This window comes from Neomonachus schauinslandi, chromosome 15 (genome assembly GCF_002201575.2).
Source record: "Neomonachus schauinslandi chromosome 15, ASM220157v2, whole genome shotgun sequence".
Lineage (NCBI taxonomy): Eukaryota > Metazoa > Chordata > Mammalia > Carnivora > Phocidae > Neomonachus > Neomonachus schauinslandi.
The window spans coordinates 40,867,183-40,882,834 of record NC_058417.1 but is presented as its reverse complement, the minus strand read 5'-3'; the positions used below and the strand labels follow the sequence as shown (position 1 = coordinate 40,882,834).

General features: G+C 41.6%; 1 protein-coding gene across 3 annotated transcripts in view; it reads left to right on the top strand.

Annotated features, from left to right (window-relative positions):
* Positions 1-136: 136 nt before the first annotated feature.
* The window catches only part of BRCA1 (BRCA1 DNA repair associated), a 61,592-nt gene continuing 46,076 nt past the window's right edge, over positions 137-15,652 (top strand). For all 3 annotated transcript variants that reach the window (XM_021681658.1, XM_021681657.1, XM_021681659.1), the window contains exons 1-2: positions 137-216; positions 9,770-9,823. In XM_021681658.1, the coding sequence (XP_021537333.1) occupies positions 137-216; positions 9,770-9,823 (134 nt within the window). The remainder of the gene's footprint in view (positions 217-9,769; positions 9,824-15,652) is intronic.

Below are 15,652 nucleotides of genomic sequence, written 5' to 3'. Positions count from 1 at the left end.
TTCTTATTTAAAAATGACATTTAATGAAACTAGGCTGTTGTTCTTATAAACCTTTCAAAGTAACGTTTGTGTATGCATACAAATATACACATATATATTTAAGCTCATGCCTTAAAATTCATTGGAACAGGAAGAAATGGATTTACCTGCGGATCCTGTTGAAGAAGTACAAAATGTCCTTAATGCTATGCAGAAAATCTTAGAGTGTCCAATCTGGTAAGTTGACAGAAGAGTTTATTAATTTGAGATTCTTCTTTACTTGATTATATCCTATGCAAATAAGTAGAATTGACCTAGCATATATTAAGAAGAAAAAGTTATAATAACTATTAAGATTAGACTGTTAAAGTTGCTGCTTGGGGCGCCTGGGTGGCTCAGTCGTTAAGCATTTGCCTTGGGCTCAGGTCATGATCCCAGGGTTCTGGGATCGAGCCCTGCATCGGCCTTCTTGCGCCACGGGAAGCCTGCTTCTCCCTCTCCCACTCCCCCTGCTTGTGTTACCTCTCTTGCTGTGTCTCTCTCTGTCAAATAAATAAATAAAATCTTTAAAAAAAAAAATAATAAAGTTGCTGCTTTTCTTAACTCTAGAGTTTTGGGAATATAGGAAATTACTCCTTTTTCTCTATTCTGCCTCTCCCCTTTCTTTTTTACTCCCTTAACATATTTAGCCCCCCTCTCTTTCCTAGCTCACAGACTGTCTTGATTGATTCTACTTTGCCGCAGAGATCTGGTTTGGAGTAATTGACCTTTTCATCCAAGCTCTAAAAACAGCTCAATCACTTGGAATGGGTAGAGTTAATAGTGGCAAAATAAAATCACAAATAATTTGTGCATGTGTGTGGTTAGGTCTTTGGTTGAACTAGCCCTGTATATTTAAATAAGAGTATTGGCTGGGGGGGGGCGGGGGGCGCCTGGGTGGCTCAGTTGGTTTAGCATCTGCCTCCCACTCAGGTCATGATCCTGGGGTCCTGGGATCAAGCCCCAAGCTAGGCTTCCTGCTCACTGGGGAGTCTGCTTTCCCCTCTCCCTCTGCCCCTCCCTCAACTGGTGTTCTCTCTCTCTCTCTCTCTCTCAAATAAATAAAATCTTTAAAAAAATAAATAAGAATCCTGGGGCACCTGGCTGGCTCAGTTGGCAGAGCATGTGACTCTTGATCTCAGGGTTGTGAGTTTGAGCTCTGTATTGGGTGTAGAGATCACTTAAAAATAAAATCTTTTAAAAAAGGAATACTGCAAATCATCAAAACCTTTGGCAAGTCTCTGACTTTTTGAGTGAGCCTTTGTTTTTCTTCATCTATAAAGAGGGGGCTAGCATAGTCAAGCTTTTTGTTGTTGTTTTTTAAGATTTTATTTATTTATTTGACAGAGAGAGAGAGTGAGAGCACAAGCCGGGAGACAGAGGGAGAGGGAGAAACAGGCTCTCTACTGAGCGGGGAGCCCGATTATGTATATATATATATATCTGTGTAAACCAGTCAAGATGTATAACAGTTTTATCACCCCAGGAAGTTCTCATTCAGGAGCTCTTTTTTTTTTTTTTTTTTTAAAGATTTTATTTATTTATTTGAGAGAGAGAGAGCATGAGGGGGAGAGGGCCAGAGGGAGAAGCAGACTCCTCGCTGAGCAAGGAGCCCGATGCAGGACTCGATCCCGGGACTCCAGGATCATGACCTGAGCCGAAGGCAGTCGCTTAACCAACTGAGGCGCCCTCATTCAGGAGCTCTTAATTTGCTGACCCTCCTTGACCTTTGGAGGCCTATGGCTAGAACTTTATTTCAATATAATTAGTTTCTTTTTTTTTTTTTAAGATTTTATTCATTTATTTGACAGAGAGAGACACAGCGAGAGAGGGAACACAAATGGAGGAGAGGGAGAAGCAGGCTTCCCACTGAGCAGGGAGCCCTATGTGGGGCTCGATCCCAGGACCCTGGGATCATGACCTGAGCCGAAGGCAGATGCTTAATGACTGAGCCACCCAGGCGCCCCTTTATAGTTAGTTTCTTGTATAATTTTATATTTTTTATTTTATGCACTTCAAAGCATTACTCTGAGAAGGGTGTTTATGGGCTTCACCAGCTGCCAAAGGGAGTCTATGGCACAACAAAGGTTATGAACCTCAAGCAGTCACTAGGTGATATCTATGGCATTTGCTAAATCTACAAAATAATTAAAAACTATACCTCAGAATGTCTTGGTGAAAAGCCAGAAAGGAACCTTAGAAGAATTGTTGCCTATCCTCTTCCATCTTATTCCTTTTACTCTGGTCAATCTGGCCTCTTGGGTTTTTTTGTTTTTCGATTGTTTTTAAGTAGGCTCCACACCCAGCATGGAGCCCAGTACCGGGCTTTAACTCACAACCCTGAGATCAAGACCTGAGCTGAGGGGTGCCTGGGTGGCTCAGTCGTTAAGCATCTGCCTTTTGGCTCAGGTCATGGTCCCAGGGTCCTGGGATCGAGCCCCGCATCGGGCTCCCTACTCCGCGGGAAGCCTGCTTCTCCCACTCCCCCTGCTTGTGTTCCCTCTCTTGCTGTGTCTCTCTCTGTCAAATAAATAAAATCTTTAAAAAAGAAAAAAAAAGCTGAGATCAAGGGTTGCGATGCTGGGCGCCTGGGTGGCTCAGTTGGTTAAGTGGCTGCCTTCAGCTCAGGTCATGATGCCAGGGTCCTGGGATCAAGTCCCACATCGGGTGTCTTGCTCAGTGGGGAATCTGCTTCTCTCTCTCCCTCTGCTTCTCCCCCCCCCCCCCTTCTCATGCTCTCTCTCTCTCTCAAACAAATAAAATCTTAAAAAAAAAAAAAAAGAGTTGGATGCTTACCTGACTGAGCCACCCAGGCACCCTTGGTCATTCTGGCCTCTTAATTCTTCTTCAGACATACAACATATTCTCCTGCCTCTGAGCTTTTATGCTTGTTGTTCCCTCTGCCTGGAATGTTCTACCCCTGATAATTGCATGGCTTACAGATCTTGATTAAAATACCGTCTTTTCAAAGAGGCATTTCCAGACAACCCTATTTAAAATGATAACACCATTACCCCCAACACACTCTTTATTTCCCTTTCCTGTTTTTTTTTCCCCTCATAGGTCTTATTATTATCTAACATTCTGTATAATTTGTTTATTCTTTTTCTTTACCCTTACAGGATTTAAACTCCATGAAGGCAGGGGTTTTTATTTGTTTTGTTTACTTCCGTATCCTTAGTAATTTAGAGCAGTGTACCTGGGACATAGTAGCCACTCACTAAACATTTGTTGAAGGTATTAAATAATAAGCTAATTTGGTTCTTCGGTAGTTTAATGGTTTTTAATATGGTGATGGTTAGTGGTGGGTAATATTCAAAAAGTAAATTAGAAAGCTGCGCCTATTGCCCCTTACCTTCACTAAAGGAGAGTAAATTCAAGTAAATTTCTCTTTGTGCTTCAAAGTTGTTTTTCATATTTGGAGTCAAGTAAATAAGATTAAAGAAAATGCAAGTTGTGTTTCCAGAGAGATACAAGATTTATAAGTAGCCTTCCTCTCCCTTGCCCCTCAACATTTCAGCTAAATAAAAACAAGAGCTAAATGAGATTTATAGCCTACTTTATGAATCATCAGAGCCAAAGAAGCAGGAAATGACAACTGGAAAAAAAAATTGCTTTTGAAACAGCATAAAACTTACTCGTGATAATTACAAAGAGTGATCAGAAAGTCCTCAATAGTGGGGCGCCTGGGTGGCTCAGTCGTTGAGTGTCTGCCTTCGGCTCAGGTCATGGTCCCAGAGTCCTGGGATCGAACCCCACGTCCGGCTCCCTGCTCCACGGGGAGCCTGCTTCTCCCTCTCCCACTTCCCCTGCTTGCGTTTCCTCGCTCACTGTGTCTCTCTCTGTCAAATAAATAAAATCTTAAAAAAAAAAAAAAGTCCTCAATAGTGTGGCATCGGGGTCCATTTATTTTACATTTCCACAAGACTCAGTCATAAAAATGTAATGTTCTTTCTCATTCTGGCAAATTAAGCCATCAATTAAAAAACACAGATATGTAAAAAGTGCAGATGCAAGAATGAAAGTTAATGCTAAATTTTCATTTTCAGTTAGCTATTGTATGTTTTCCAGCTCCCTAATTTTTTTTAATCTATTTTCTATTAGCAATAGACTTAGGTTTTTATTTATTTTTTTTAAAAGAAAGTCTTTTTTTTTTTTTTTTTAAGATTTTATTTATTTATTTGACAGAGAGAGCAAGAGAGCACAAGCTGGGGGAAGAGTAGGAGGGTGAGGGAGAAGCAGGCTCCCCCCCAAGCAGGGAGCCTGATGTGGGGCTTGATCCCAGGACCCTGGGATCATGCACTGAGCCGAAGGCAGACACTCAACCATCTGAGCCACCCAGGCGCCCCTAGACATAAGTTTTTAAACTACAACTTTTCATTCTCTTTGTTATTAAACCTTAAACTCATTCAAATGGAAAGTTCTAGGGTGGGATCATACCTACTCTACTTTTTGTTTATTTGTTTAACAGTCCCCTTGGGTTGCCTGGGTGGCTCAGTCAGTTGAGTATCTGACATCTGCTCTGGTCATGATCCCAGGGTCATGGGAATGACCTTGTCCCTGCTCAGCGGGGAGTCTGTTTCTCCCTCTGCCCCTCCCCCCCCCACTCGTGCTCCCGAACTCTCTCTCTCTCTCAAATAAATAAATAAATAAATAATTTAAACAAAAAAACAGTGCCCAGATAATTTGCAATTGTGTTTTTTTTTTTAAAGATTTTTTTTTTATTATTTTTTATTTATTTGAGACAGAATGAGAGACAGAGAGCATGAGAGGGAGGAGGGTCAGAGGGAGAAGCAGACTCCCTGCCAAGCAGGGAGCCCGATGCGGGACTTGATCCCGGGACTCCAGGATCATGATCTGAGCCGAAGGCAGTCGCTTAACCAACTGAGCCACCCAGGCGCCCCTGCAATCGTGTCTTTTTTTTTTTTTTTAAAGATTTTATTTATTTATTTGAGAGAGAATGAGATAGAGAGAGCATGAGAGTAGGGAGGGTCAGAGGGAGAAGCAGACTCTCTGCTGAGCAAGGAGCCCGATGCGGGACTCGATCCTGGGACTCCAGGATCATGACCTGAGCCGAAGGCAGTCGCCCAACCAACTGAGCCACCCAGGCGCCCTGCACTCGTGTCTTAATAAATGATTCCTGATTATGACTGGAAACAGTGTTACGGTAGCTAGAGGGTAGGCTTCCAGCTTCTTTGAGGTCTCTTGAGCTAAAATACCTTCTGTTGCCTCTATTTAAATTACCATTGATGTTTATTTCTGATAATCGGTAGTTCTTTCTAACTTTTTGCACATGACTCTATAAAATTTTTGACTTTCAGAAGAGTTTGCTAAAATGTGTATCCTGGTAGGTGGTGGTGGTTTTTCAAACCTAACCCAGCTTCTCTTTCCAATCACTTATACCCATGTTGGAAGCCCAAAATGCAAATACACAGTAAGTCTAAAATACTGCCTGACCCAAAAAGTATTTAAAATATTTGAATCGGGCGCCTGGGTGGCTCAGTTGGTTAAGCAACTGCCTTCGGCTCAGGTCATGATCCTGGAGTCCCGGGATCGAGTCCCGCATCGGGCTCCCTGCTCGGCGGGGAGTCTGCTTCTCCCTCTGACCCTCCTCCCTCTCCTGCTCTCTGTCTCTCATTCTCTCTCTCTCAAATAAATAAATAAAATCTTAAAAAAAAAAATATTTGAATCACTTTCACAGCAAACATTTACTTTCATCAGGACCTAGAAGAGGACTGTCTAACTTTTTTCATTCCCATTCCCTCTTTTTTTTTTTTTTTTTTTAAGATTTTATTTATTTATTTGAGTGAGAGAACAGGGGTAGGGTGGGGTGGGGAGCAGCAGGCAGAGGGAGAAGCAGGCTTCCCGATGAGCAGGGAGCCCAATGCGATGCGGGACTTAATCCCACTTAACCCCAGGACCCTGGGATCATGACCTGAGCCGAAGGCAGATGCTTAAGCAACTGAGCCACCCAGTCGCCCCTTTTCCCATTCCCTCTTCAAGCTTTTTTTCAACAGTCCTTACCTTTTTACATATTGAAGTTTTCATCCGTTTAAAGTTTGTGTTTACATATGTTTGTATAGCTCGGCTTATAATTACCATACTGAAACATAATTATTTCAGAGTTGAGTCAGTGGTGAGAATGAAAGCCATCTGGTATCATAGCTAAATCCAATTTTGCCTTTGCTGAGATTTCTTTGATATGTAGCTTATCTGAGGAATTGTGATTTAGTAGCAAATCAGAGTTCTCTTTTTCGGTGATTTTTCTTTTTAAAATCACATTAGGTCTAGCCGGGTAATAATTCTCTCATTTGTACAAGTCATCTCAGGTTGTGAACATTTTCTTAAGTAACATTTCATTTTATTCTGACAATAACCTGAAGAGAGTGGTAGAGTGGGTGACAGAGAAGGAACCCGGGATTCAGGTTGAGGGCTTGGCCTGAGGTCACTCTGCTAATAAAAAAGTACTGGTAGTAGAAACCTGGCCTTCTGACTTCCTGTGGTATTTTCCTCTCTGTTACCTGTGCTGCGTCAGAAGCCCTGTGATCATAAGAGTTGTGTTACCAAACCTTCCACAACGAGGCTATTGTCCCCCAGGTTTTCTTGGGATCCTTTTTTTTTTTAAGATTATATTTATTTATTTATTTATTTATTTGACAGAGAGAGACATAGCGAGAGAGGGAACACAAGCAGGGGGAGCGGGAGAGGGAGAAGCAGGCTTCCTGCGGAGCAGGGAGCCCGATGCGGGGCTCAATGCGGGGCTCGATCCCAGGACCCTGGGACCATGACCCGAGCCGAAGACAAACGCTTAACGACTGAGCCACCCAGGCTCCCCTCTTGGGATCCTTTTTAAAAAGTGAAACACGTAAAGAAAAGACCCACATTCCTGCCATGCACAGGTGGCCTGTTTGATGTCCTGGCTGAACTGTACCAAAAATCCGTTGCTGAAGCTCTCTTTCAGAATAAAAGATAAAGACTTAAAATCGCCTATAGGTTCCTACCTGCTCAGGCTCCCAGCTGCCTGTCTGACCTCTTCTACTAGTGCTTCCCCCATGGTCTGCTCACTGACCCTCAGAAACACCAGCAGGGGCTTGCTCAGTCTGCCTTCTCTGCTCCCTCTGTTGGGATTGTTGCACAGCCTATTTCCTCACATTATGCAACTGTTTGCCAGTGTCCCCTCAGTGAGGCCTTTCCGTATACAACCCCCCCCCCACACACACACAGAGCACTCTCCATCCCTGTTACCGGGCTTTATTTTTATTTTTAGCCCTTATTCCCATATGTTCTTGTTTAATTCTCAGTTAACTATTTTGCTGCAACTAGAATGAAAGTTCTGTGAGGACAGGCTTTGTTTTGTCTGCTGCTGTACCTCCATCTCCAGGAGCAGTACTTGTGTATAGGAGCTGCCCAATAACTCCTTGTTCTATTAGTAAATGAAATAATCTCAGGAAGATACTAAGATTTTGTGAATGGACCGGTAGGGATGGGAATTTGGGTGACGAATTTTCTTTTCTCAAAATTTTAATAGTTTTCTATTTTATTTTTTTATTTTCTAAATTTTCTTTGGTATTTATTGCGTTGTTTTTTACAAAGTAATCACAAGCCAAGCATCATGTACCTCCTGAAGTGACGTAATAAAAGTCCTAGCACACAGTACCACTAGTAAAGTGTTCTTACCAAAAAATTGAATCTGAATTTGATCGAGCCTGTAGGTCTAGTTTATAGGAACTAGAGGCTAGAGGAACATGTTAAACCAATTATAGGGTTACAGTCAGTAAAATCCAGAATGTGGGAAATGGTACAGATTGGGGGCACCTGGGTGGCTCAGTCGGTTAAGCATCTGCCTTCAGCTCAGGTCATGATCCTGGGGTCTTGGGATCGAACCCTGCATCGGGGTCCCTGCTCAGTGGGGAGTCTGCTTCTCCCTTTCCCTCTGCCCCTCCCCCTGCTTGTGCTCTCTCTCTCTCAAATAAATAAATAAAATCTTTTAAAAAAAGTGGTACGGATCAAATGACCTACTTTTTAAAATAAATGACAGGGGTGCCTGGGTGGCTCAGTCGTTAAGCGTCTGCCTTCGGCTCAGGTCATGATCCCGGGGTCCTGGGATGGAGCCCCGCATCGGGCTCCCTGCTCAGCAGAAGCCTGCTTCTCCCTCTCCCACTCCCCCTGCTTGTGTTCCCTCTCTTGCTCTCTCTGTCAAATAAGTAAATAAAATCTTTAAAAATAAATAAATAAAATAAAATAAAATAAATGACAAGGGGGGAAAGGGAGGCGAAATCTATAGATTAAAAGACACCTGAGACATATCAACCAAATGCAATGCTTGGATCTTGTTTGAATCCTGATCTAAATAGATTTTATTATTATTTTTTAAAATTTTATTTATTTATTTGACAGAGAGAGACACAGTGAGAGAAGGAACACAGCAGGGGAAGCGGGGGAGGGAGAAGCAGGCTTCCCGCGGAGCAGGGAGCCGGATGCTGGGCTCGATCCCAGGATGCCCGGATCATGACCTGAGCCGAAGCCAGTCGCTCAACGACTGAGCCACCCAGGTGCCCCTAAATAGATTGAATTATTAAATTTTAAGAGACAGGGAAATTAGAATATTATATATTAGATGATATAAAGGAATTACTGTTTTTTAAAGATTCATTTAGTTATTTGAGAGAGAGAGAACGTGGCAGGGAGGGACAGAGGAGAAAGAGTTTTAAGCAGACTCCACGCTGAGCACAGAGTTTGACGCGGGGCCCGATCTCATGACCCTGAGATCAGGGCCTGAGCTGAAACCAAGAATCAGACATTTAACCTGTGCCACCCAGGCGCCCCTAAAGAAAATTATTTTTTGAGAGTAATAATAGTTTCATGGTCACCCTAAAAAGATCTTTGTCTTCTAAAAATATCAGAAATATTTATAGATGAAATGAATGCCTCCTGGGATTTATTTTAAAATAATCTGGGCTTTGGGTTGGTGTTCGTATGGATGTAGTAAGACTGGCTTTGAGTTGATAACTGTAACTGAGTGGTGGTACATGGAGTTCATTTTACTATTTTATTTGTGTAAATGCTTGAAAATTTCCATATTAGGAAATTTAAGGGGTGGGGTGCCTGGGTGGCTCAGTCATTAAGCGTCTGCCTTCGGCTCAGGTCGTGATCCCAGGATCCTGGGATCAAGCCCCGCATCGGGCTCCCTGCTCCATGGGAAGCCTGCTTCTCCCACTCCCCCTGCTTGTGTTCCCTCTCTTGCTGTGTCTCTCTCTGTCAAATAAATAAATAAAATCTTAAAAAAATAAAATAAAAAATAAAAAGGCAGTCACATGCAAAAAGAAAGTGCTGTGAGGGGATCCAAAAGAAATACAAGAAGTTTGTTGTCTTCATGGAGCTTAACGTTTAGTTAAGATACAGGATGTTCCTCCCAAATTTAGCTTGAAAAATGTATCAGTGAAAACTAATAAATAATGGAGTAATGTCAGCCAATCTTTTAAACGCTAAAGATAACAGTATTGAAAAGAGTAATATATTCTGTTTTGATAGCTGAAAGCTCAGGAAGGTAAGGATCATAATTCTCTGTTGTATTTTTGGCTCCTAGCACAACAGACATTTAATAAATACTTATTAAATGAACTTAAAGCCTTACCTTGACTCAGTTACAGCAGCTTAAAGTTGTACTTCTTTACCAAGAATTTATTTATATTGAAATGAATTATTGAGCCTTCTTTCTTTCTTTTCTTTTTTTTTTTTTCTATCCTTCTAGTCTGGAGTTGATCAAAGAGCCTGTTTCCACAAAGTGTGATCACATATTTTGCAAGTAAGTTTGAATGTTTCATGTGGCTCCATCGTTTAGCTTTTGTGCTTATTCTTCACAACATTGGAAATAACCTAACTTTATAGAAGCTTTAGCTACTCGAGTTAAGTGAAAAAGAAAAATCTAACTCTGTTTCATTCTGCCTCGGAGTACTTAAAAAACCTTTGGAAGTTGGTTGTAACCATAGTTCCTGGGAAAATGTTGGCATATTTATCTAGTGGGATATGAAATCATTCCAAATAGCTGTTTGTTTTTGTGTCCCTGGGTGAAAGCAGGTTACAAGCAATTGTGCAGTAAGCAATTTCCCAGTTTCTCCTTTCTGTTATTTCTGTTCATCACTCTGCTTTCTCCCTTCTAAGGTTCAATGTTTGTGTGCTTCATAATCCTTGTGAAGATAGGAAAAGATCTGATACCGGTTTATATTTAGGCTGAAATTCATTCATACCAATGATTCAAGTTATATTTACATTTTTAAGGATCTTGTCTTTTGAAAATGTTTCTTGGTGAAAGAATTTGGGAAAACATTTGGTAGGTGATTTGGTGGAACAAGGGGGTTCTCTCCTCCCTGATGTAAAGCTGTGACTGAGACTGGCCCTGAATGCCAACTAATTTGTTTTTAGATATTTTTAATCGGAAATGAAAACCATGTCTATGGTAATGAGTTTAACTAGCACAAAAGGTTATATGATGCAGAGCATGTTTCCCTTCTACCCCCAACCCCTACCTTTCTCTTTCCTCCATCTCTACACCCAATGTGGGGCTCAAACTTACAACCCTGAGATCAAGAGTCGCATGCTGTACTGACTGAACCAGCCAGGCGCTCCCTTAGGAACTTTTTTTTTTTTTTTTAGGAATTTTTAATTCAGGAGTTCTTAAATTGGGATCTGTGAATGGTTTTCATGAATGTCCTAGAATTATATTCAGTTTTAAATTTAATTGTATTAAAAGCTATAGGCATGTGCAGTTTCCTGGGAAAGAAAGCCCATAATTTTCATCAGATTCTTAGAATGTTTCCATAACCTAAGAAACATGAAGACTTCTGTGATAAGGATAATGAGCCTGGTTGAAGCTGAAGGAAACCTGTTCCCTCCTGAGGGATATCTGAACGCAGGTCTACCAGCTAGCTGGACCCTTACTTCCTCTGAATTCTACCTTATTCTTCCCATTCATCTGTCCCAACAAGGATCCAGAGCCCATTCCCACTGCCTCTCACCCCTTTCCCATGCCACCTCACGGTCCTAGATCTGCTCCCACAAGTTTCCTTCTGATTCCTGAGGCCCTTCTCCCTGTCAGGTGCCAAGGCAGCACAGCTTTATCACTCTGCTTTAAGAATTTTTAGTTTTGTGGCCCCTGGAGGGAAGCTTCTCAAACTATTGTGGTATAGAACTGGTTTCTTTGAGATAGATACTTTTGTAAAACAAAATTTAAAAGTCCAAGTATTGGGACACCTGGGTGGCTCAGTCGGTTAAGTGTCTGCCTTCAGCTCAGATCATGATCCTGGGGTCCTCGGATCAAGCCCTGTGTCCTGCTCCCTGCTCAGTAGGGAGCCTGCTTCTCCCTCTTCCTCTGCCCCTTCCCCCACTCATGCTCTCTCTCTCTCTCTCTCTGGCTCTGCTCTCTCTCTTAAAAAATAAATAAAAGTCCCAGTATTTAAAAAGTTATAGATAGACGAAAATTAACCTTTTAAATGCTGGGACTTTCACTGTTTCTTCATGAGAATCTTTCTGAAATGTACTGTATGCTTTCCTGTCACCTTGAGTAATGAATACATAATATTATAGCGAGTAAAGAAGGGATTGCATTGTGAACATTCATTGCTTTGAGAGCTTGTGGAAGAAGGAAATTACAGGCAAAGTAAATAATATGAGCAAAGGTATGAAGAGAAGAAAGTAGACTGTCCAGGGAAAAGAAACTAACTGCATACATGTATAGGAGTTGTGTTGGGGGGGCGCCTGGGTGGCTCAGTCAGTTATTAAGTGTCTGACTTTGACTGTGGTTGTGATCTCCGCAATCCAGGTAAGTGGTGAGTCAGTGTCAGGGAGGTTTGATGGCCAGATACATTAGATCATGATATCAGGGAATTCTGGAATTTAGCAGATTGGGTTGGTACATCAGAGATGTAGAAATAGGCAAGACAAGGATAATCTAGCAAATAGATTGAACATAGTCTCTCAGGAGTCCAGGAGCAAAAATGAACACAAGTGTAGGGTGGTGGTTTTAAGGGAAGAGATGTGACAGGGATCCAACTATAGGAGGCTGAGGGCTAGGGTAAAGATTCCTGTCCCTAAGAGACAAGAACTTTGACCGCAGAACTGGGATACTGGGCAAGGAACCTAGGCACTATCTTCCAGATGAAGAGCTGAAGATAGATTCTTAATCATTGGGACTAAGTACAAATAAGAGGTATGATCGAGAAGACAGAGCCCTGTTATCAAAACTGACAAGGTGTGGTGGGACCAGCAACACAAATGGACGCTGAGGTGCTAAGCTATGGAGCTCTCAGGGTCTTTATTTCCTTTAACTAGGGACTGCATTGGTTCATGATCTGTTGGCAGGAATCCAGGGCGCACCCAGTGTAATTGTAGGAAGCCAAAAGTCATCCTGCCTTTATTTCACCCAGACTTAGAACTATTAATTTATTGCTTCCTGCTGGGATAGATTTGGACCAACAGCTCAAAATTAAATGAGTTTCCATAACATTATTAATTATAGACGTGCCCAGAAATGAGTACTCTGAAAGTCCCCCCAAATTAGTTTGTCACTGTGATTTTACTGTTTCTTATCAGCTTTAAAAATCTGACACCACTCTTAAGAAAACATACTACATTGGCTTAAAAAATACATTGTTTTTCCTTAAACACTGGGCTTTAGAAATTGAAGAGGCTGAAAACTTGGGGTGCCTGGCCAGCACGTGACTCTTGGTCTCGGGGTTGTAAGTTTGAGCCCCACATTGGGTGTGGAGATTACTAAAAAATACAATCTTAGGGACGCCTGGGTGGCTCAGTTGGTTAAGCGTCTGCCTTCGGCTCAGGTCATGATCCCAGGGTCCTGGGATCGAGTTCCACATCGGGCTCCCTGCTCGGCGGGGAGCCTGCTTCTCCCTCTCCCTCTGCCTGCTGCTCCCCCTGCTCGTGCTCTCTCTCTCTCTCTCACAAATAAATAAATAAAATCTTAAAAAAAAAATACAATCTTAAGAAAAAGAAGACTCACATTTTTACTGAGAACCTCATATAGAACTTATATGTATGTGTGTTCTCATTTAATTGGTGCATCACATGGATTCCCCAGAGCTCTAAAACAGAATTTAACAAATTCTTCTCAGCCGTGAAGGATATACCAATGTTCTGTTGGTACGTTCCTTAGCTTAGTCTTTTCAAGTCATGTACAAGTTCATTTTCTCTTTTGAGTTTAGTTAACAACCTTGAGGCATCTGTTCTTTTTCTAGTATAAGGAAAGATTGGAATCTATGTCTTGGTTGATTTCTACTTACCTAGCTCCCCTGCATTATTTGTGTAATTATTGTACGGGCTACAACACTCTGTAATGTAGCTTGTCACTCTGTGGCTTAGCTACTATATGTTGCAGTGCTCTGTTCAGGAGATTCCCTCCCTATCCCTCCTATGAAATGTGTAATTATACCATTTGCCAGTGTAATGCACTGATGCCTCCTAGGGCCATTATGGTATAGTATAGGTAGGATTTGCGTCTTCTCAAGGAGTGGTAGCCTCGTCTGTGGCTCTTTAAAGGGGATTATATACAATGCAGGTAGCTTTTTGACACCCCTGTCCCCTACACTATAGAACTGTTGTTGAGTACAGCATGGTCATGGAGCATCTGTGTAGGTGAAGAAGGACTCTAGTCTCCTTGACCATCCCTGGGGCCCTCTGTATTGTAAAATGAAGACAATACATCAGGGTTGTTGTGTAGAATAAGAGAGGGCACTGTGTGTTTGAGAACTGGGTCAGTTCAAAGTACTCTCTGCGTCTGCTGGCTCACCATTCCCGCCGCCTTTTCAACTCCCTCTTTTCTTTTGTGGTTCTTTTCACTGCCAATGTCCGCTCCCTGCTCCCTTCCCCAGTCACCTCCCTCGCCAGAATATTCTGTTCTTTATGATGGCAGGGATTTTATTTTGCTTTTCCGCTGAATCCCCTGCATCTAGAACAGTACTGGACATGTAGTAAAGATTGGTGGTATGACTGAATCCCTGTTTATGATGATTGTCTCCACAGCTGTCTCTACTGCTCTCTTCCCTTTTTCCCTTTCTACCTGTCTTTTCTCAGAGTCTTTTGTCTTCTTTCCTAAGAGAACATTGATCTTTATAGACACCACCAGTCAGTAGGAATAGTATTTTTTTTTTTTTTTAAGGAAGCAGACTTATTAGAATATGTTGCATGTGTCCTTCATGTCTTCTTAGGCATATTCGCTGTCTGAGATAACCACCAAAATTGTTCTCCACCCAGAGATGCTCTAAAAGCCCACCTGTTCCAGAAGGGTGGAACCTTCTTCATTCCTTAGACTTCTAGTGAGTGACTTGGTTATGCCAGCTATCACAGCACACACTGTGAATATGAAAATGAGTACATTTTCTCCCTGCCTTGAGCTTTTTTTTTTTTAACATTTTTATTGAAATACAATTTATATGCTATAAAATTCACCCATTTTAAATGTATAGTTCAGGGTTGTGGGGGTTTTTTTTTGTTTTGTTTTTTTGGGTTGTTTTTTAGTATATTCACAATTGTGCAACCATCACTACAATCTAAGTTTAGAATTTTTTTTTAAGATTTTATTTATTTGAGAGAGAGTGAGAGAGAGAGCACGAAAGGGAGGAGGGTCAGAGGGAGAAGCAGACTCCCCACTGAGCGAGCAGCCGGACTCAGGGCTCGATCCTGGGACTCTGGGATCATGACCTGAGCCAAAGGCAGACATCTAACTGACTGAGCCATCCAGGCGCCCCAAGTTTAGAACATTTTCATCACCCCCCAAAAAAACCCTGTACCCATTAGCAGCTACTCCCCATTTCCCATCCATTTCCTGTTTTGCAACCACAAATCTACTTTTTGTCTCTATAGATTTGTCTATTCTGGATATTTCATATAAGTGGAATCATATAATGTATGACTTTTGTGTCTGATTTCTTTCACTGAACATGATGTTTTCAAAGTTCATATTGTAGCATATCAATACTTTGTTCTTTTTTATGGCTGAATAATATTCCATTGTGTGGATATACCACATTTAGTCTATTCATTCAGTAGTTGATGGACGTTTGGATTGTTCTGCTTTTTGGCTATAATGGATAGTGCTGCCATGAACATTTGTGTACAAGTTTTGTGTGGACTTAGGTTTTCATTAACTTTAGGAGCAGACTTCCAGAGTCATATGGTAACTCTGTATTTAACATTTTGAGGAGCTGCCAAACTGTTTTCCAAAGTTTCTGCATTGTTTTATATTCCCACCAGCAGTGAATGAGGATTTCAGTTTCTCCACATCTTCTGCAATACATATTTTAAATTATGGCCATCCCAGTAGATGTAAAGTAGCATCTCATCATGGCTTTGGTTTGCATTTTTCTGATGGCTAATGATATTGAGCATCTTTTTATGTGCTTATTGACCATTTGTATATCTCCTTTGGAGAAAATTCAAATCCTTTGCCTATTTTTTAGTTGGTTTATTTCTCTGTTTATTATTGAGTTGTAAGAGTTATTTATATATTCTGGATACAAGTCTCTTACCAGGTGTATGATTTGCAAATGTTCTCTCCCCTTCTGTGGACTGGCCCTTCCCTTTCTTTCTTTCTTTCTTTCTTTCTTTCTTTCTTTCTTTCTTTCTT